At 39.3% G+C, this 23,177-nt stretch overlaps 1 protein-coding gene across 1 annotated transcript in view; it reads left to right on the plus strand.

Annotated features, from left to right (window-relative positions):
* The window catches only part of LOC132848956 (cadherin-2-like), a 96,591-nt gene that overhangs the window by 66,851 nt on the left and 6,563 nt on the right, over positions 1 to 23,177 (plus strand). Inside the window, exons 4-15 of the mRNA XM_060875067.1 lie at positions 3,256 to 3,405; positions 3,944 to 4,099; positions 6,347 to 6,491; positions 7,819 to 7,991; positions 9,859 to 9,996; positions 11,561 to 11,746; positions 11,959 to 12,212; positions 13,487 to 13,629; positions 15,431 to 15,664; positions 18,258 to 18,491; positions 19,078 to 19,217; positions 22,274 to 22,438. Coding sequence (XP_060731050.1) covers positions 3,256 to 3,405; positions 3,944 to 4,099; positions 6,347 to 6,491; positions 7,819 to 7,991; positions 9,859 to 9,996; positions 11,561 to 11,746; positions 11,959 to 12,212; positions 13,487 to 13,629; positions 15,431 to 15,664; positions 18,258 to 18,491; positions 19,078 to 19,217; positions 22,274 to 22,438 — 2,118 coding nt within the window. The remainder of the gene's footprint in view (positions 1 to 3,255; positions 3,406 to 3,943; positions 4,100 to 6,346; positions 6,492 to 7,818; positions 7,992 to 9,858; positions 9,997 to 11,560; positions 11,747 to 11,958; positions 12,213 to 13,486; positions 13,630 to 15,430; positions 15,665 to 18,257; positions 18,492 to 19,077; positions 19,218 to 22,273; positions 22,439 to 23,177) is intronic.

Here is a 23,177-nt window from a genome sequence, read left to right on the forward strand (position 1 = left end):
ATTATTTAAGAAGCTAAACTAACTTGCTAATAGTTAAAATATGCTAAAATATGGTGATTAAAATAGCCGGACCATCAGTGGAGTAGTTAAACGAGCTTGCTAATAGTTTGCTAAACCTTGGTAATGAATGTAGCTTGGTTGTCATTTGAGTAGCTCATCTAACTGGCTAACAGTTAAAGGGTAAATATAAGTATGTTATCATTGTAGTAGTTAAACTTCCTTAGCGAATAGTTAGCTTAAACAGGGTAATGAATATAGATGGGTTATTATTTGAGTGGCTAAACTAGCATGCTAATAGTTTGCCAAAATCATGTCATGAATTTAGCTTGGTTTTTATTAGAGGAGCTAAATTTATTGCTAATTGTTAAATTTATTACAAATGTTAACTTTTTAAAATGAACTCTAATCAGCTTCAGCAAAAAACTTATAGTCAGCTACAGACGCTGCATCGGTTGATTTCAACGTTTTATTTATTTATTTATTAAAATACTGTATTTATTTATTTTTTAAAATACTATATATATATATATATATATATATATATATATATATATATAAGGCTTATATTTCTCCTTTTTTATAGAGAGGCTTTTCAGTTAATATCGACATCTGTGTGTAAAGGATTTGTTTTTATCTGTGCCAAAATTTATTTATTTATTTATTTATTTATTTATTTATTTATTATTTGAAAGACCAAACATTTTGAAACATTTCTGGGATTTGGAGTGTTTGGCACACAGATGCTGTCAAAGCTTTTTTTTCTAGTTGAACGGTTAGATGGATGGGCGATGTGGAGTGTGTGTGTGTGTGCATGTGTGCGTGTGTGTGTGTGTGGATTTGAAGTTCAAAGTGAAGCATGTGAGCTTTTTTTTTTTCAGCGCAGGCATTTTAATCCCTCTCAGCTGGTCTTTCAGACGTTCCTCTGTGCCTCACCTTAATGAATTTCTTTTGAACTTCTCTCTCGCTGAGAAATTCCAAGCGAAAACAAACAGCGGTGTGTAAAATCCAGTTTCATTTCAATACGAACGTATTAAACTTACGTATGCAGATTTATCCAGACTCCGAGTGAAGAATCTTGTAATCTAATGAAAATAATCCTGTATTAGTCACTCAGACGAATGCGAAAGACTTTCTGATGAGACGTGGATGATAACAATCTCAGAGTAATCAGACTGCGCTTTTCCAAATAAATCTCTGACGCAGTCGAGATGAATTTGTAAAGGGTTTTTTTTGGGTAATCGTAGACGCTTCCTCGTTTCCTGAAGGGTTCTACTGAAACTTTCGGGTTTCATTCGCACGACGAGCAAACTGTGTTTACGTTTCTGTTTGTCTTGAAGTGACAGAGTTTCTGTTTATTATTGACTCAGATGCTTTCAGAGCAGGTGAAAGTGAAGGTTTATTTCAAGTCAAGTCAAGTCAAGAAGCTTTTATAGTCGTTTCAACCGTATATAGCTGTTGCAGTGAACACATAATACATAAAATACATCAAATATAGAAGATGCATGAAACTAAGACAGAGCTAAGGACTTAGTAAGTTAGTCCTAGACACATAAAGTGCATCTGTGCAACCTGGTGCAAACGGTGCAGGACAAAAGACAAGAAGACGAGTGTAAATACTGTATGTTCAATATTGCGTGTGCAGAAATACCGAAATGAACACAGTATTATAGCAGCAGTTACATGATGTAATGTAAAGTATTGTGCAAAACAGCAATCGACTGAAATGTGCAAAGAGTAAAAACAGCGTGTAAAACAGCATGTAAACAGTTTAATATGGTGGTGTTGTAGACATGGTTGTATATCGGAAGAGTGTGTATTTGTTGTAGGTCATTGCAATCCATACACAGTTGATTGTGCATGTGTGTGTGTGTGTGTACAGCTTGGTACAGTTTAGTTCAGTTATTAAGGAGTCTGACGGCTTGTGGAAAGAAACTGTTACACAGTCTGATTGTTAGGGCCCGAATGCTTTAGTACTATTTTCCAGACATCAGGAGGGTGAAGAGTGTATGTGAGGTGTGTGTGTGGTCATGAAGACATCCGCTAGCTGATCTGCGCATTCCCTGAGCACCTTGGCAGAAATGTTGTCTGGTCCAGCAGCCTTCCGTGGGTTAACTCCGTGCATAGAGTTCTCCTCACGTCGGCCGTGGATAGATAGAGTACCTGATCGTGGTGGGGAGGGATTATCTTCCTTGCCGCTACGTTGTTCTGCAACTCAAACCCTGCGTAGAAGTCGTTCAGCGCATCTGGGAGGGAGGCATCACTATCACAGACATGTGAAGCTGTCTTGTAGTTAATGATCGCTATATGCCCTGCCACATGCACTGCTTTGCTTCGCTGATGGCTCGGGACAATTAAATAATTCATTCATTCATTCATTCATTCATTCATTCATTCATTCATTCTTTCTTTCTTTCTTTCTTTCTTTCTTTCTTTCAATTTACTTATTTGTAACACATTTACTGATATAATGGGATGATAAAGAATACTCAGTTTATTTGTTTGTTTTTCCTACATTCTAAAAAAAAATCTTAATTTTATTATTAATTATTTACTTACTTTTTTAGTATTTTATATACCATGTGATAATAATGAACATTATTTATTTATTTATTTATTTATTTATTTTTTGTTTGTTTGTTTGTTTGTTTCTTCAGTTGTTTGTTTAGTTGTTTTGTTTGATTGTTTACTTTCCTATTAATTCTGTATGTAAATAGTTTATTATTAATTATTTACTTACTTTTTTCTTATTATTTTTGTATACAACGTGATACTAACGAGCATTATTTGTTTATTTGTTTGTCTTTTGTTTGTTTTGTTTTCTGTAGATGTGACACTATTTATATTATATATACACACAAATCTCATCAATCTCAGTTTTGTAATCTCAGTTTTCTGTATTTTCTCTCAGCGTATTTCAGTGTATCATAAACCTCATGATTCATATTAAATCTCATAAAAACGATCAGTTCGTTCCTGCATTTTAGTATCTTCACTGTAGAATCACTGCACTTTTGGTCTCAGAAACAAACATGTGATTGTTTTTTGTAATTATATACATACAGTATGTTAGTGTAATATAGTGGTTCTGAGGACTTACTTGCTGTCTGCACTGGACAAGTGCTTGAAGGCAACAGTTCAAAAAAAAACAAAAAAACAATATTGTTCGAGTTGTTATTTCCATGTGTAATGCGCTAGCTCTTAGTCATCTTCAGTCTGAACCTCACGGTGCTCCTCTGACTTCTGTGTGATGTGCAGGAGACTCTTGAGTCCAGAAGACCGCCAGAGATTATAATCCCCTCGCGGCAGGTGAAGAGCCAGATCAAACGCATGAAGAGAGACTGGGTTATTCCTCCCATTAACGTCCCAGAGAACTCCAGAGGACCTTTTCCACAGGAGCTGGTCAGGGTAAGGTTGTCTCTTTCTATGTCTCTTATAAGCTCTCACACATTTCTATAATCGACTTGTGTGTGTGTGTGTGTGTGTGTGTGTGTAAGTCAGAGCAGCCTGTGGCTACATCGCTTCACCGTAAAGCTTCATATACGTGTTCTATCAGCACCGTGCAGCACGCTCACACCGTCTCTGCTCCAGTCGTCCTACGCCCTCATGCATAGCTTTGCCCCACAGACAACATATAATCCCAGCGCACTCCAGAGCACCCACACAGTTCACACACCCACACACACCATCTGCTAGTCAGAGAAGCCTTCTCGAACGGCAGCACCAGAGTGTAGCCGTGACTCCAGAAATGAATATTGGCAAAGTTGTAATTAATTTCAGCATGACACCGGAGAACTTAATCTGCCTTGAAGCACCAGGCGAACACACACAAGAGTTTAAAAAAGAAGAGTACGAGCAGTCTGGAAGGCTCGGGCTCATAGAGGTCGCTCCTTCAGGACTTTAGATTGTGCGTCAATCCTGTGTCCGTGTGTGTGTTTGTGTGTAGATCCGTTCAGACCACGATAACAAGGTGAACCTGCGCTACAGCGTGACCGGCCCTGGAGCTGATCAGCCACCCACCGGCATCTTCTCCATCGATCCCATCTCAGGAGAACTGACCGTGCTCAAACCGTTGGACCGCGAGCACATCGCCAGCTTCCACGTAAGTACAACTTTATTCAAATAACTGAACGACACGTGTTTCTGTAAAAAAGCTTTTACTTAATAAACACACACAGACACCACGTATATAGTGTTCGTTCCCTGTGGAGAGAAATGGAATGATGCTGAAAATGCTGCATCGTCAATTTTTTGATATTGTCTTCATATACATTAAACTGCGAAAGCTGCGTTCTTACAAATTAAATCGGAAAGGCAACTCGGATCTTTGAACCTGTCCACCAAAACTACTGTTCAGTATCGGGTTGGTTCCTCTTAAGTACCCCACTCAGGTACTTAAACATTGCATCCCGAGGACGCCGGTCGTCTAGCCATCACAATTTGTCCTTGTCAATCAAATTCTTACACTCGCCCATTTCTCCTGCTTCCAACACATCAACTTCAAGCGCCGCCTGTTCAATTGCTGTGTAATTTCTCCCACTCTTTGACAGGTGCCATTGTAACCGGATAATAAGTGTTATTCACTTCATCTGTCACTGCCGTTAATGCTGTGGATGATTGGTGTATATTTTTCTCCTCAAAACACCAAACTGTATATTCAGTGTTATACGTTTAAGAAATAAACACATTTATGTACAGTATAACTTATTTAAACGTAATGAAGTGCTGCTGTACGTACTGTAAAGCTTTGAGCAGTCATGTCGGAATGAGTTTTTTTTTTTTTTGGTTGTTTTAGTCTTGGCTAGATGGAGAAGTGTTTTACATAGCTTTCTCCACTCGCGATAATTCTAGCCCCTCCCCTTTTAGCTTTCTCAAACTCTGTATTTAGCCACACCCTTAGCCCTGAACTCTCATCTTCCTACAAATGTCCACATTGCCCGACCTCTTTAGTACTGTAGTTTGCAGTTGTCTAGGTAACCAACACCCATCCCCCAGCTCTTTGCGACTGTATTTTATTAATGCAGCATGGACATAGTGAAGATTTATTCTATTACACATAATCCGTAATGATGTCCCTCACGCACCATGCGACTAATGAGAACCAGGACGCCTAAGACACATTTTCCTCATTTCCTGCATTTTATCTAACGAGGCCTGATTGCCTACATGGAGATGTTGAAACGAAGCACTTGCTCGGTTTATACCATATATAGTTAAAGATTATTTTTTACTGGGGCAGGGGGGATGGGGTAGGATGGCAGGCTCTGTGTCTGACATGCGCATTTGTTATGTGTGTGTTTTACGCTGCACATTTTAGTGGGACTTAAGGCAGTAAAAATGAGGCATATTCCTCACCGTCTCAAAACGGAACGCGCATCGACACGGCAGTATCTACGAATTTACTGCCACGATTTCACAGTTAGAAACTGCATCTTCAAGCATTACACTCAGCACGTTCTCATGAGTCTCTGGCATTTCAATTAACACCCCTATCCCCCCACACCCTACACACACACATATAGCACACGTGTGTGTGTGTGTGTGTGTGTTTGTGTGTGTAAATGTTCATTTATATCATTTAAGACCTCACATAATGTTGCAGTCTGAGAAACTGATGACCAATAAAGGCTTATCCATTCACTAAAACATATAGTTTGTTTGTGGGTGTGTGTGTGTGTGTGTGTATAAGTGCTACATAATAGCACATTATAATTTTACTGCTAGGCATTGCAATGTAATACGTCTTGTAATTTATTTCAACAAACTGATGAGACAGTAATGTGTCACGTTTTTTAACACACCGAGTGAACTAAATGTCCAGAGTCGACAAAAATATTTTCATTATCATTTGCATAGCAGAGTCGTTGAAGATATCCCCACTCAAATACACAAACACACACACACACATACACACACAACTGATAGTCAGCACAAACTCAGATGAAGTGTTATCTATCTTTAAATGTCCATTTCAGTCCCGGCGCTTTACTTATTCCTGATTCTCTGTTTAGCCACGTCCATTTTTCTTACAGTAAGGGTGTTAATTGTAATTCGTAAAATTCTCAAAATGAATTTTTTGATGATTTGTAACAGTTTGATCCAATATTTCTTCAGAAGGACATGCTGTGAGTGTGTGTTACTGTTGCTGTTTGTGTATATAGGTTTTCAGAAATGTGCATTTAAATCATCCGTGTGTGAACACTGGTAACCTTCAGCGCTTGTAAAACCAGCATTACTATATAATTATGAATCCTAAGTCTGCTGGTACCTTTTGCATTTTTTTTTTGTAAGTCACTCTGAATAAAAGCACCCTGCCAAATGAATAAATGTAAATGTGTGTCATCTGCAGCTGAGAGCGCATGCAGTGGACCTGAATGGCAATCAAGTGGAAAACCCTATTGACATTGTGATCAACGTGATCGACATGAACGACAACCGACCTGAGTTTGTTCATCAGATCTGGAATGGGACTGTACCAGAGGGCTCCAGGCCAGGTGTGTGTGTGTATTTGTGTGTGCATTTGCATTTAGTCTTTTGTGAAGTCCATAAAAGGATCAAAGGTCCTTGTGAAAATAGGAAAGTGTCAAATGTCCCCATAATCTCCTAGTAGTCCTAATAAAATGGGGGAAAAGTGTGTGTGTGTGTGTGTGTGTGTGTGTGTGTGTGTGTGTGTGTGTATACACATATATACGTGTGTGTATATATGTGTACATATATGTGTGTGTGTGTGTGTGTGCGTGGGTGTGTGTGTACATTTCCATTTAGCCTTTTGTGAAGTCCGCAAAAGGATCAAAGTGCCTGGTAAAGATAGGAAAGTGTCAAATGTCCCCATAATCTCCTAGTCCTAACAAAAATGGGGGAAAAGTGTGTGTGTGTGTGTGTGTGTGTGTGTGTGTGTTTGTATACATATATGCATGTGTGTGTGTGTACATTTGCATTTAGTCTTTTGTGAAGTCCGCAAAAGGATCAAAGTGCCTGGTAAAGACAGGAAAGTGTCAAATGTCCCAATAATCACAGTCCTATGAGTGTGTGTTTGTGTGTATGTGTGTGTATATGCATTGCAAGGACAAAAAAGGAGCAAATGTCCTTACAATGATAATGAGAATGTCAGTTGTCCCCACAAAGCTGGTACTCACCAAAAGTTTACTGCTAAGTTTAGGTGTTAAGAATCATAACATCAAGTATCTATAGCTTGTCAATGAAAGGTCTTCAGAAAGATGGAAAAACAAATGTGTGTGAGACCCTTACAAATATCCCTGCGTACTGAAATGGACCAAATGTCCTCACAAAGGTAGGACAGAATCAAAAGTCTCAATAATCGGAAAGTTTTCACAAACGTGAAAAAACATGTTTTTACATGTTTTTAATTTATGTTTAGTGAGGGTGAAGTTTAAGCGTATCTTTAATTAATTAGTCAAATGAGCAGTAAAATGAGCTTGTGTGTGTATATATTTCTCTGTGTGTATATATATATATATATATATGTATATATATATATATATATATATATATATATATATATATATATATATATATATATATATATATATATACATATATATATATATATATATGCATGCTGGAGAGGTTGTTATTGATTATTAATGTTTCTTCGGCGCTCCTGTAAGTGCCTCGGTGTAACAGGGCTCATTAAAAAGTTTTTGGGATGATAAACCGAGGACTCATTTGAGGTGCTGCTGCAGTCATTAAGAAAAATCTTAAATTAATAATTCTAACTTACTTACCTTAATTGCGTATTGATGAGAAACTGTGAGAGGAACAGTACTAGTATTGATGGCTAACGGATTGTTGTCTTTTCAGGCACATCCGTAATGACGGTAACATCCGAGGATAAAGACGACCCTCGCACGCACAATGGCCAGCTGCGCTATAAGATCCTGTCTCAGAACCCAGAGAGCCCGAGCGCTAACATGTTCACCATCAACAACCGCACCGGCAGCATCATCACCGTAGCAGCTGGGCTGGACCGAGAGGTAAAAGCATTCAGTAGCTGTTTTAAATCTTAAATACACAGGATGTATCCGTAAATTTTATTTATGTAAATGTAAATTTATCTTGAATTTGATGTGGAATTTCTTCTTGAAATTTGTGCAAAATCCTGAAACGTTTTTCAATTAGCCGATTTCTGCACTCAGTAATCGTATTACATGCGGCGGCTTCGTGACAATTTTCATAGTAAACAACATAATGCTCGAAAGCGTTATTTAAATGATCGATGGTCCTGACAAAGAGGGGTATCCTGATTTCTATAATTACAACAAATCTACGAAATAATCATTGCACTCAGAGCACAGCGATCTTCAACGGATGGCTGTTAAACACATACAGACATGTAGCGAGGAAGAGCAGGGTTTTCTTGCTACTCTCAAACATTTAATTCAGCTCATTAACTAATTATAAAGTCCTCATTAGCTGAGTCAGGTGTGCAGTGTCTGGAAATCTAAACTCGGGGAACCCGTGTGAGAGCAGGTTGGACAAATTCCTGCTTCAGCCTCGTTCCTTCTGGTACCTAATGAGGCTTTTAATGGTGGAGTGACTAATGTTGGATAAAATGTCTGCTGCTGATGACTCGTCACTATCCCACCTTGGCTGTGCAAACAGCGAAATATTTACCCTGCACGGGAACACTGTGTGTGTGTGTGTGTGTGTGAGCCGACAGAGTGCGAGAACATGCGTTTGACCTCCAGTCATCTCAGTCCTGTTTAATTAAACTGCCTTCCACACAGAAATAAGAGCTATGTAAAATAAATAGATGTTAAAATGCTAATAAGGGACGCCCTTGGTCAATCTCCGTATCCTGGGTAATGCATGCAGCCGGGCTATTAATGAAGCTGGAGTGTGATACGGAGTAACGCTGTCCACTGCCCACCACGCGTTATTGACACTGGCCTTGCAGGATGTTAATGGGGTATTAAATATAATGATTAGCACAGCAGCTTCACTCTGGGAGTTCAGGATGTGTGATGGACCCATTGATCTCTCTCTCTCTCTCTCTCTCTCTCTCTCTCTCTCTCTCTCACACACACACACACTTTATTTCTTTCTCTCTGTCTGATCAGAAAATAAGAGTATAGAGTTTTGGTGAAGACTCGCTACTCTTTATAAAGTGCGTGGAAATCTAAACACAAATAGATAGATGATGTTCCTGGATCAAATTAGGCTCAGAGTTTCACTCGCAGGTGCCGTTTCTTTGAAGCAAATCAGACTGAGGAGGAGGTTTAATAAGGAGCAGAAAGTCATGGAAAGCTCTGAATGTAATGTAAACATGATTATTGTTATTTTATGACTCTCAGCAGGGACATACAGGAAAACTGGCTTTTCCGAACTTAGCAAACTAAAAAAAAATTTTGATTTTGAAAATTTTGACATGTACAGTTTGGTCTAACGTTCCTGAACAGTCTTGTCTTTTTTTCCCCTCTAACCACAAGTACATTTTAAAACAGCTTTATAATATCTGAAAAAAAAAAAAAAAAAGCGATCCCTTTCCGCAGTGCAGGAGCATTGCAGACATATTGAAAGCTGGGGTCTGATTACAAATTGAACTGGGAAGGTATAATATCCATTTCCAGCAACTTAATCAAACCATAACATTCGCAGTGAAGTGAGGAAATCACTTAGCTAGGAAGGTTTTAGACATATTTATGTAGGCTGACTTGTTTGTTAAACTGTCTTTTTACATGACACGACTTAGTCAAGATGAAAACCTGCTGAAATATACAGTACATCTTAAAACCGAGGGGGCAAAATTGTCTCTTTTTAGTTTTATTTGTTTTCTTTTTCAGTATCAACTGTCGAGATTTCCGGATAATCTTAGCCTGATTGTTTCGTTTCTCCTTCCAGAAAGTTCCTCAGTACACGCTGATCATCCAGGCCACCGATATGGAAGGGAACCCGATGTACGGCCTTTCCAACACCGCTACAGCCGTCATCAGGGTGACCGACATCAACGACAATCCTCCTGAATTCACCAACGATGCTGTAAGTTAAACGCACTTATATTTAAATATTTTATTCTTATATGTCATTACATATTTTACATGGAATGATGCAAATGCCCGATGCGGTACGGGGACATAATGTCAGGACGGTGTTAGTACATTGCAAGTGACTGACATTCTGCATGCATACTGTTGCGAGCATAAGGACAGTGCCTAAGTGTTTAATTTTGTTTATAAGTTGAGAAATGAGACTTTCCTTTTGTTAATCCCTTGTACAGGAAAGTCAATTTGACACAGCAGCGTAAGTAAGTAGTTAAATAGCGATATCAGTTCAAAAGCATTTTCCATTAGGAATGTAATCTAATGATAAACGATTATTCAGGTGCCTTGAACATAATATTCAACCTGTTATTCTGTATTTTGAATTTCTCACTTTACACATCACTTACTTCAAACTTCCAGGTTTGTAGAGTGAAGACTTTTCTGTTTTCACTTCCTTTTGTACCCCATGTTCATTTCATCTAAAATAAACAATGATTAAATATGGACAATCAATTGAGTTTAATCAGTTACCCAGAAACGGTGTGGGGGCACAAACTTTTGCACATGAATATGTTTTTGCAAAATATATACGCCTTGTTTCTTTCTACTACTTTCTTCTATCCTGTGTCCCTCTCTCATGTTTGTCTCTGTAAGACAGGGACATTATTAGGAAGTCGCTCTGTTTAATATCTGCTTGTTACACAAAATAAGCAAAAGTGTGTTTATTGGAACCGGGAAAAGTGTTGGAAGGAAGAAGGGAAGGATGTTGCTTATTATTTTTTTCTAAAGCTGTACAACAGCCAGGTATATTTGAAGAAGAAGCTGGTTGTATTTGACAGCCAGTTTTTTAGATATTAATGAGGACTTCAAAAACAGTACCTCTGGGTTTTGTTTAATCAGTGGAGGTATTAAGGGCCGTCTCGCCGCCTTGGAGCAACTCGTCCCGCAAAAAAGCTGTCAGGCTGACTTCTCTTCCATCAGTCTCTCTCTCTCTCTCTCTCTCTCTCTCTCTCTCTCTCTCTCTCGCACGCTCTCACTTACTCACTCAGAATAACGCAAATCACGTTTTCCAAACGTGTCTGATTCGATTACCTGCAGAGTATCTCACATTCAGTAGCATGCAGGGGAAGTATTTCAGCACGATAACATCATTGGGTTTCATCATGTAGATTAAATTCTCGTTTGTAAAGCGCATATGAGATGTTGGGAAGTGATTATGAAGTGGGAAAATGGAAGCAATGGTAAATTTTATTGTTCGTTCATTACTGTCTCAGGGCAGCAGGTAAAGTTCCTTCAGGGTCTGCGATTTGATCCTGAAATCGTCTCATTGTCTGCGCAATAAGACTTCTTTTAGGTTCACTAGGTTCCTCCCGTCTCCTAAAACCTTGGTCGGAGGCGAATTGGTGCCTCTGAAATGACCCCTGGGAGTAAACGAGTGCGAGAAAGTGTTGATTATGGGATGACCTGGCATCCCAATCACAGTGTATCCCAATCATCCTTGGACCCAGTGTACCTCGGATAAGCTCCTTCCAAAATTTTCTGCATTTTCATGTTTTTTACAGTTCTTCGGCGAGGTGCCGGAAAACCGTGTGAATGTGATTGTGGCCAATCTGACTGTGGCGGATAAAGACCAGCCCAACACTCCTGCATGGAATGCGGTGTATAAGATCACAGCTGGAGATCCCACTGGTCGCTTCTCTGTCCCCACTGACCCCACCACCAATGAGGGACTGGTCACCGTCATCAAGGTTAGATGAACAATCCAGAATGCATTTCTAACTTATTGCTGTGGTTCTTCTTTCAAAAAATTGCTGGTATAGACTGACCTTGTTTGGATTCACATCTATAGACATTTCACTGTCCAGATTTGCCTTGTAAAGTCACTTGCATTCTTACCTTGAAAAAACAGTAAAAAAAATGTTGTCTAAAAATTAATATCTGTTCCCTCTTTCCCAAACAGCCCATTGACTACGAGACAACCCGGACGTTTGTGCTCACCGTAGTGGTGATGAACGAGATCTCTCTAGAGCGAGGCATCCACCTTCCACGCCAGTCCACCGCCACCGTCTCCGTCCGTGTCATCGACGTCAACGAGAGCCCTTACTTCGATCCCAATCCTAGGCTCATCAGGCTGGATGAGGGCATGCCAGCTGAGTCAGCGCTCACCACGTTTGTAGCGCAGGATCCGGACCGTTTTATGCAGCAGACCATCAGGTACAATTGCTTCCAATATAGTAATCTCAATATATATAAATTTACAATTTCTGTTAAATTGTACAAATCTGGGGGGCAGGGTGGCTTAGTGGTTATCACGTTCGCCTCAAACCTACAGGGTTGGGGGTTCGATTCCCACCTCCACCTTGTGTGTGTGGAGTTTGCATATTCTCCCCGTGCCTCAGGGGTTTCCTCCGGGTACTCCGGTTTCCTCCCCCGGTCCAAAGACATGCATGGTAGGTTGATTGGCATCTCTGGAAAATTGTCCGTAGTGTGTGATTGCGTGAGTGAATGAGTGTGTGTGTGTGTGCCCTGCGATGGGTTGGCACTCCGTCCAGGGTGTATCCTGCCTTGATGCCCGATGACGCCTGAGATGACGCCTGCCTTGATGCCCGATGACGCACAGGCTCCCCGTGACCCGAGGTAGTTCGGATAAGCGGTAGAAGATGAATGAATGAATGAATGTTCAAATCTTAAAGGGGATCAAAGGGGATCTTTTAAAGGGGATCATGAAACTTATAAAACCCACCGGTTTTTGCAGCGAAGATGCCAATATCACATACATCAGTTAACTACTTAATACTCAAACATAATAAATTCAAATTTACAGCCTAATGGAAAAGCATTCATTTAAACGCTGTTAGAAATTTCATTCTCTTCATTATCCTCAAAGGTCCTTTGTTTTGCTTTTCTGAAATAATCCTTAAAAGTTTCAAGTAGAATCGATTACACACCGAATGCTACATTAACAAAGAACCCTCGAGAATAGTTTTCTGTCTAAGAGAGCACGATTACTTCCCGTCTTTACAAAAAAAAAAATTAATTTGTTGCTTGGGAGTGGACATATTTAATTTGTTTGTTGTAAATTTATAATTTGTTTGTTGGAGATGGAAAGTTGTTTGGTGTATGTGGAAAATATTCATTAGTTGACTAAACATAGCTAGCTTTTATTTACCTGGTTGTACTTGGAAATGATTAATTTGTTGATTCTATTTGGACATTTTTATGTTGTTGGGAATTCTTCATTTGTTTGTTGGAAGTAGAAGTTATTCATTTGTTGGTCGAGGTGGAAAATCTCTATTTGTTTTGGAAATTTATAATGTGTTTGGAAATGGAGATGGAAAGTTGTTTGGTGTATGTAGAAATGATTCATTTGTTGGTTAAACTTGCAAATTTGTATGTGACGGTTTGTATGTTAATCTTTGTTTGTTGGGCATATTTAATCTTGCATGGAATTATACAAGCTATTATACAACTTAACATTCTTTTTTCAGATACTCGAAACTCTCAGACCCGGCTGATTGGCTGAGGATCGACCCAAGCAACGGACGCATCACCACCATTGCTGTTCTGGACCGAGAGTCTCCATATGTTCAGAATAACCTGTACAACGCCACGTTCCTCGCCACCGATAACGGTGAGTTTTATAAGTTTATGCTCAGTAAAAACAAAACAAGAAGTGAATAATAATTATTATATAGACAATAATTGTTTATAACAATTATGTTTTGAAGTGATGTTATGTTTAATATATATATTTATGATATAATATAACATATATATATATATATATATATATATATATATATATATATATATATATATATATATATATATATATATATATTTGATTTGGAAAACAACCATATATTAAACATAACATCACTTCAAAACAAGAGCAGACAATAAATAATTATGACAACAAAAATATAACAGTATTATTTATATGTATATTTGTTGATCAATTAAAAGTAAACGTTTGATTCCCAAAACATTTTTCTTGCATCTCTAATTTTTTTTTCTTTTCTTTACCCAAACCCGCACATAGAGTTTAACGTAGATATCGTCACTGTAGGTCACTGTATTTTTAAGTAGAGACTAACAGAATAACAAAGTCTTTTAAATGACTAAAACATAAAAATATATGGTTTAAACATTGTTTGGATTTGATCAGGCTCTTTTTAAGACCCCTTCTCTTCCTCTTCCTCCCGTTTCCTCATTGACGGATGATTCAGCATCTCTGTCAGTTTAGCTCAGACCACTTTCGCCACACTCATCCCAACCGCTATGTGTAATTATTTTATCTCGCACGACTCTCTCTCATGACTCATGGCTTTTTTTTCCCAGGTGAAATGTTTATCTGTGGTGAAAAAAAAAAACAAGGGCAATGCTGAGCCCAGACATATTGCTCACGCTAATACGCTCTTCTCCTCTATGCACAAGAGGAGTTCTCAGGTTTCTCACCTAGGAGGTGTGAGTGCAGTGCCATATTTAGCATCAGCCAGCAACAGAGACACCTTAAGCAAGGTGAAAGCGTGAGCAAGCACCCCGTGGATTTGTGTTTTTTTTTTAGTGACGCAGATGCGGGTAAACGCTGCCGATGCCGCTGATGAGTTAGCGTGACCTCTGTGTGAAGAGACACAGCTTTGGGCAAGCTCTCTATTTCTGCACTCATGACCTCATTTCCATGCTGTTATAAGAGCACAGTTGCTGATTTGGCACACAAGTTTTTGGAGTGGGGACGCATTTCAATTACAATATAAGACGGTTCATTGTTTATCCAAGGATCATTGCTATTTAAAAAAACTAAGCTATAAACGTTTTGATTTTGGGTGCTGGGATTTTTCATTGCTTAAGTGCAGTAATGTATCCAAAATCACCCTCGGTGTTAAACGAGGCAAACGAGTTTAACTCTCCAGCCGTTTATTAAATTCAGTCAGGAATACAAACGAATGGCTCACTTTGTAAACAAGGGCTGTTCGGTTCTCTGGCAGCATTGGGAGCCGAGTTGAGGCCAGTAATGACAAAGCCTCTTCCAGTAAAAAGATTTGTGGTTATAGATGGTGCAGTGTTGGCCAGGCACTGTGGCTTTCTCTGTGGCCTAAATAGCAAAAGCTTCTTACTCACAGCTAAAGTTCCCAGGCTGCTTTAATATGCAGTATGTATCACCAGAGGCACTATAGACCATACACACTGTACATAAGAAGGATGATGTGAGAAGCAGTCAGATATCCTCTCTGCGCCGCCGTGACCGGAGAACCGGATCGAGAAAATGAGTTTAGCAAATTGCACACGGTTATGAAAGCGAGACCACGAGGAACGCACAGCAACAGACAGTTCCAGCTGTTATGAGCTGACTGGAGGCCGGTTAGCTCGTTTCGTACAGGCTTGTTTACTTATACATTTATGTGTGTCTTTTCATTTGTGTGTCTGTGCAGGCATTCCTCTGGCCAGTGGGACCGGGACTCTGCAGATCCTGCTGCGTGACATTAACGATAACGCTCCTCAGGTGTTTCCTCACGAGGTCGAGATGTGCGAGAAACCTGAAAACAACGGCATCAACATCACAGCTCTGGATGGAGACCTGAATCCCAACGCCGGACCCTTCGCCTTCGAGCTGCCTCCTCGGCCCAGTGACATCAGGAGGAACTGGACTCTTACACGCCTCAATGGTGAGCAACACACACAAAAACCTATTTGAGTTCATGCGCACAGTAAGCATACAAACTAGAATTAAAGAACAAATTTTACTGTAAGTACTGCTACACCTTTCTCTAGCTACAAAAAAAAAGAACAGGAATACAATAGCAATAAAACTATAAGAAATGAATAAGAAGCAAAAAGTAGGCTCTCTCTCTCTCTCTCTCTCTCTCTCTCTCTCACTCTCTCTCTCTCTCTCTCTCTCTCTCTCTCTCTCTATATATATATGTATATATCTATATATATGTATATATATATTCACATAGTAATATTTATTTTTTCTTATTTTTTTATGTTTTAAAATAGAAATAATGAATTAATAACTAATACATTTTACAATAAAATAATAAAATATTTCAATATTAACATTATTGTTTATTGTTTATCTATTTAAAACTATCTTTTTACAATCTAAAATATAAATATGATTTTTAATATGTATTATTATTATTATTATTATTATTATTATTATTATTATTATTATTATTATTATTAATTTTATTCTTATTAAGAAGAAGAAAAAGAAAACATCTTGTGTACATTTAAAAGCATATTTAAATACTGGAAAAACACTAAAATAATAAATAAATAAAAGAACAAAAATCGGGTGAGAAAAAATTGTAGCTACAATATATTTAAGAGTCTTTGGAGTAGCATTTAATAATAATAATAATAATAATAATAATAATAATAACAACAATAATAATAATAATGAAAAGAAGAAGATGAAAATGAGGAAGAAGAGGAAGAAGATAAAGTGTGAAATAAATTATAAAATGAGGTGAAAAAGTATTTCTAGGTTATGAATTTGACTCAACACTTCACCAATTCAAACTAGTTTCCTACAGTCATCTAAGAAGGTGACGTGTTTGGGAGAGCAGCATTCCATTCATTATGAAATACGATGTGAACGCCGCAGTGTGTGTGGTTTTTTGTTTTTGGAAAGCTGCTCTCAGCCTAACGAGGACAGATGGCCCGAGTGGAGAACAGAACACAGAGACAGACGCTCGGTGCCACACAAGAGAACAGACTGGACAAATACTAATTCAGAAGCTGGTCAAAGTGCACAAAGCCCTTTCCTTTTTCTCATGACTTCTCTGTGTTGTGTCTAAAAAACAGATTTTACTGATTTCCCATCAAACGCTGACATTTCTGCAGCTTTGAGTGAGGCAAAGGATTTAGATTTGCAGCTTATTAATCCACTGAATATCTCCCAATAATGCAGCTCAGGGATAAAACAGCTTGGCGTCAAATCCGACCGCCTCCATCCTTTACACAATACACATGTATTCCTCCACGTTTAGGGGCTTCTGCTCCGACATTAAACCATCACACCGCTTCAGTCTCATTACTCATCAGTTACTCTATTATTCATTAAAGCACAATGACTTCCTGTAGGAAAGTAATGGCTGGAAATGGGTTGGTTTCTTTCTTTCTTTATTGTCTCTATAGGAAGTAGAGAATGGGCAGATATGTAAATATACAGTATATATAATGACAGAGAGAGAGAGAGAGAGAGAGAGAGAGAGTGAGAGAGAGCACCGCTGATTAAAATAGCAGTCGATGCATTTGTTGTGATTATTCATTCACTCATTCATCTTCTACCGCTTATCCGAACTACCTCGGGTCACGGGGAGCCTGTGCCTATCTCAGGCGTCATCGGGCATCAAGGCAGGATACACCCTGGACGGAGTGCCAACCCATCACAGGGCACACACACACACACACACACACACTCTCATTCACTCACACAATCACACACTACGGACAATTTTCCAGAGATGCCAATCAACCTACCATGCATGTCTTTGGACCGGGGGAGGAAACCGGAGTACCCGGAGGAAACCCCCGAGGCACGGGGAGAACATGCAAACTCCACACACACAAGGTGGAGGCGGGAATCGAACCCCCAACACTGGAGGTGTGAGGCGAACGTGCTAACCACTAAGCCACCGTGCCCCCCTTGTTGTGATTAGTTTCTATTTTATTTTTTTTGCTTGTTTGTTTTTCATAACTTTGATGTATCTTTTTGTGTCTGTTTGTTTGTTTTTGCAATAATCTTGTTGTAATGTTTTGTTTGTTTTCCTAAGATATGTTTTAATAAGTTGTGTTTATGTTTGATTTTTTTTTGTTTGTTTGTTTTGCTAAAATGTTTGTTTTTGTTTGTCTGTTTCATTTAATAGCTCTTTCAAAGTGCCAAACAAACAAAATAATAAACAAACAAACAAACAAACAAAAAATGTTTAACAGTGAAAAAACATATGCAATTATGTTTACGTAACCTTTATAGAAGTCTCCAGTGCCAGTGTTTTGTAAGAAAGTTTTCCTTAAAAGGTTGATGACAAGACATATGTACATATAATATAGAATATATAAATATTTTTAATATGTATTATTATTATTATTATTATTATTATTATTATTATTATTATTATTATTATTATTATTATCCTCAGCTCAAACAAGCCAGTCTGAAGTCTCTTGTGTCACTTATTCATTTCTTGTGTCCATGTATAGAATAATTATTTGCCTTGTTGGTAAATGACATTGTTTCCATGGTTTCAGGGGACTACGCCCAGCTGAGACTGAAGATCGGTTTCCTAGAAAGAGGCATCTACGAGATCCCGATCTCCATCACCGACTCCGGCAACCTGCCCATGTCCAACACGTCCTACCTTCGTGTGAAGGTGTGTCAGTGTGATCAGAACGGCGACTGCACGGATCAGGAGTTCCTCGCGGCCGCAGGACTGGGAACGGGAGCCATCATCGCCATCCTACTCTGCATCATCATCCTCCTCAGTGAGTGGAAAAACACAACACGGATAGAAAGCTGGCATTTTTGGCCCACATTACAACCTCTTTCTTCACTCCTTCTTTTAAAAACAAAATGCCTGTATTTGCATAGTGGAACCTGATTGGCTCTGATAGTTTATGATGTCATAATACTAACAAAAAGTATGTGTAAGTTTTAACCTGGGATAAAAACCTGCATTAATTATAATGTAATAAATACAAGAAAGTATTTATAACAAATAATCAGACAAATAATATGTTTATTAAAATTGCGATACCTTTTAGAACAAACCGGTAAAACTATTTATACTTTTTTTTTCTTAATAAAGAAACCAATACCTAGTAGTGAATGTGGAATCCATGGCTTTCTCTTTACTTTATCCGAGGCTTTTACTTGTTAACTTGCTGTTTAATGTAAATCTAATCCGCTGAAAATTTAGCTGAATGTAAACATTGAAATCCAAGAATGCAGTTTTTATGTACGTCTAAACTGACAGTATTATATTACTGTTTACAAAACGTTTCATCAAATCTTTCTCTTCTCACTTCTCTCTCTCTCTCTCTCTCTCTCTCTCTCTCTCTCTCTGTCTAGTCCTGGTCCTGTTGTTTGTGATGTGGATGAAGAGGAAGGATAAAGAGCGTCAAGCCAAACAGTTGCTGATCGACCCCGAGGATGACGTCAGAGACAACATCCTTAAATACGATGAGGAAGGAGGTGGAGAGGAGGACCAGGTAAACACACACACACACACATGCACACACACACACACACACACACACACACTTCAGGTGCAGTGAGTGATTTCAGGAGTAAGCAAATAAAACAAAGCAATAGCAAACATTACAATATTTCCTACAGATTGAATGAATTTAGTGGCTGTACATTTTCTGAGGTATAGAGAGAAACTTCTCGAGCAGGAAGGTGTGTGTGTGTGTGTGTGTGTGTGCACGTGTGCACTAGAGTCAAGTCAAGAGTCAAGAGTTTTATTGTCATTTCAACCATATATAGCTGTTACAGTACACAGTGAAATGAGACAACGTTTCTCCAGGAACATGGGTGCTACATAAAACAAAGACAGAGCTAAGGACTTAGTAAGTATTTACATTTACAGCATTTAGCAGACACTCTTATCCAGAGAGACTTACATTTTTATTTCAGTTTATACACCTAAGCAACTGAGGGTTAAGGGCCTTGCTCAGGGGCCCAGTAGTGGCAGCTTGGTGGACCAAGCTTGGTGGAGCTACCACATCCCCTCAAACAAGACAGACAAGACAATGCAGGACAAAGACAGTGCAGACAAAAAATTCCAAGACATTACACAAAGACATTACACCAGAGACGATAGACAGAAACAGCACCTACTGTACTAGTGTAAATACTGTATGTTGTGCAGAAATACTGGAATGAACACAGTGTTATAGCAGCAGTTACCTGAGATACTCAGGTGAAGGGTTGTGCAAAACTGCAATCAATTAACTGGAATGTCAGACAGAATGTGCAAATAGCAAAAAAAAAAAAATAATAATTAAAATAAAACAGCATGTAAACAGACTGAAGGATATATATTGGAAGTGTGTGTATTTAGTGTATGTCCGTGCAGTCCATACAGTCGATGTGTGTGTGTTGTGCTCAGTACAGTTGAGTTATTAAGGAGTCTGATGGCTTGTGGAAAGAAACTTACACTGTTAGTCTGGTCATGAGGGCCCGAATGCTTCGGTAGCATTTTCCAGAAGGCAGGAGGAAGAGTGAAGAGTGTGTGTGAAGGGTGTGTGGGGTCATCAACAATGCTGTTGGCTTTGCGGATGCAGCGTGTGGTGTAAATGTCCATGATAGAGGGAAAGAGACTCCAACGAGTTTCTCAACTGTCCTCACTATACGCTGCAGGGTCTTGCGATCCGAGACGGTGCAGTTCCCAAACCAGACAGTGATGCAGCTGCTCAGGATGCTCTCAATGCTTCCTCTGTAAAATGTAGTCAGGATGGGGGGAGGGAGATGTGCCTTTCTCAGCTTTTATAAGACGTAGAGACGCTGCTGGACTTTCTTTGTGATGGAGCTGGTGTTGAGTGACCAGGTGAAGTTCTCCGCTAGATGAACACCAAGAAATGTGGTGCACTTGACGATCTCTACAGATGATCCATCAATGTTCAGGGGAGAGTGGTCGCTCTGTGCTCTCTCCTGAAGCCAACAACCATCTCTTTTGTTTTATTAACATTCAGAGACAGGTTATTGGCTCTACACCAGGCAGTTAGCTGTTGCACCTCCTCTCTGTATGCTGACTCGTCGTTCTTGCTGATGAGACCCACCACGAGCAAAAGCTGAGTAGAAACTAAAGAATTAAGAATATTTGCAGTGCCTGTCAGCGACAGCAGTGCATTACATCTTCTCTCTCTTTCTCTCTCTCTCTCTCTTACTCTCTCTCTCTCTCTCTCTCTCTGCTTGCTGATACTAAGTGGGGGAGTGAAGATTAAACGGTTTTAAAATATGGAGTGATTTTAAACATGCAGCATGCTTAAAAAATGTAGAATTATAAATAGAATAATGAATCATTTTAAAGCCACATTTTGATTGGAAAATTACTTTGGATGGATGGATGCATAGTTGGATAGATGAATCGATGCCTGGACAGATGAATGGATGGATGGATGGATGGATGGATGGATGGATGGGTAGTTACATATTTGTCAGGATGGATGGATGGATAGTTACATAGTTGTCCGGATGGATAAATAGCTAGATAGGTTTCTTAATAGATGTGGGGATGGATGGATAAATACACAGATGTCTTGATGGAATGATGGATGGATGGATAAATAGATGTCAGAATAGATAGAGGTGGTTAAATAGATTGATTAATAGATGCTATAATGCATGGATGGATGGATGGATGGATGCTGTGATCGATTGATGGACAGACTGGTACTTGAATAGAAAGATAGATAGATGGACAGATGTATAGATGGATGGATGCTGTAATTGGTGGAATGTTCACTGGTTAATCGGTGATTTGACGGATTGGATGGATAGATAGATACATAGATGGATAAATGGTAAAATGGATGGAGGGCTGGTTGGATAGATGAATAGATGGATGAATGGATATCTGGAATAACGGATGTATGGAGGGATGGGTAGATGGGTGGATGAGCAGCTTTTGGATTGTATTAAAGCCCAGTTCCTAAACTGGAAGTGTGTGAGAGTGAAGTGGAATGAACACGCTGTATCTCGAGATATCTTACATCCAGAGAAGCTTAGCTCCTAATCCGGTGCTGGCTGGTGCAAGACTGCAGACGTGGGGGTGGGGTTTAAAGCTTAGGTTTGTGAGTAGGTGTGTGTAGTTCAATCCAAGCTGAGAGATCAGACCTGTAACAAAGACGGGGGTGTGAGGGGTCAGAAGGTTGGGGTGAGACCAAGTGAGGACCTGAAATGACAGTGTAGAAGAGTGCTTCTAATAATGATAGTGTTTAATACATACAGTACAGCTCCAAGCTTTACACACTGTGTGTGTGTGTGTGGACTCAAGCACCAACACTACCTCCTTTTTTGTTCAGCATAAAAGCCTCCTGACTTTCAATTTAGCTCCTCTTGTAAAACCATGCTGAGTCACTGAAAAGCCTACTGCTCAAGTTCTTTGCTATCCCACGATGCCTGGGTCCTCAGAAGAACTCTGAGATGGATTAATCCTATCGCCATGGCGATGTTAATGGGATTAAAGTGAGTTTAGAGCTTGAAGAACAATTAGTCTAGAGAAACTAACTATATGTGTGTGTGTGTGTGTGTGTGTATTTAGGATTATGATCTGAGTCAGCTGCAGCAGCCGGACACCATGGACCCGGAGTGTGTAAAGCCTGTCGGGATCCGCAGACTGGATGAAAGGCCGCTGCACCCCGAGCCTCAGTATCCGGTTAGATCGGCCGCGCCACACCCCGGAGATATCGGAGACTTCATCAATGAGGTAACACGACTACTTCTTTTGTTCAGTAACCAAAAAAAGTTAATGAGGACCAGCAAGATGTCCTCACAAGATCAAAACACAAGGTCAGGTATTCCCAGCCTTCTGAGTACCTCACCAAGACATAAACACACACATACATACACACATTTTCAGGTTATATAAGAGACGTTTTCTTTTTTTTTAACAATAAACTGAATACTTACTGTTTCTCACAATACAATCATTCCGAGGGCTTTTTTCCCCACATCGAGTCACTCAACACTCAGAAGCCAGAGGCACTTTGCCATAATTGCACTCTCTTTATTTAGTTTTTTTTTTCCCAAGAATCATAGTTGAGGTTCATAGCAGGGAACTGAGTATGAGCCAGTCTGTACTCACACTCATAAAAACAAGAAGACGGGGGTCAGAACCAGGAAACACATGACTTGGACTGAAAACCAGAAAAAGCACAGCTCAGAGCCATAAAGAGTCATTACTGCCTGTGAGGAAGTACAAGACTGAGGGTTGCAGCTCATTTCATGGGCGCTTATTATTTCGAAAAATAATGTGAGTCAGAGACCTGAGTCCAAAACAGCCATGTGACCCATGAACCATAAACAAGTAGTATGATGTGGGTTAACGCTGGTGTTTGTGGGACCGTGGTCAAAATTGGGTGTGTTCAAGAGCTATGACATAGAAACGTATGAGAAAAATAAATGAATCAGTCCTTCCAGGAATTCACAGTTTTTTTTTTTTTCCC

Source organism: Tachysurus vachellii, chromosome 7, assembly GCF_030014155.1.
Source record: "Tachysurus vachellii isolate PV-2020 chromosome 7, HZAU_Pvac_v1, whole genome shotgun sequence".
NCBI classification, from domain to species: domain Eukaryota; kingdom Metazoa; phylum Chordata; class Actinopteri; order Siluriformes; family Bagridae; genus Tachysurus; species Tachysurus vachellii.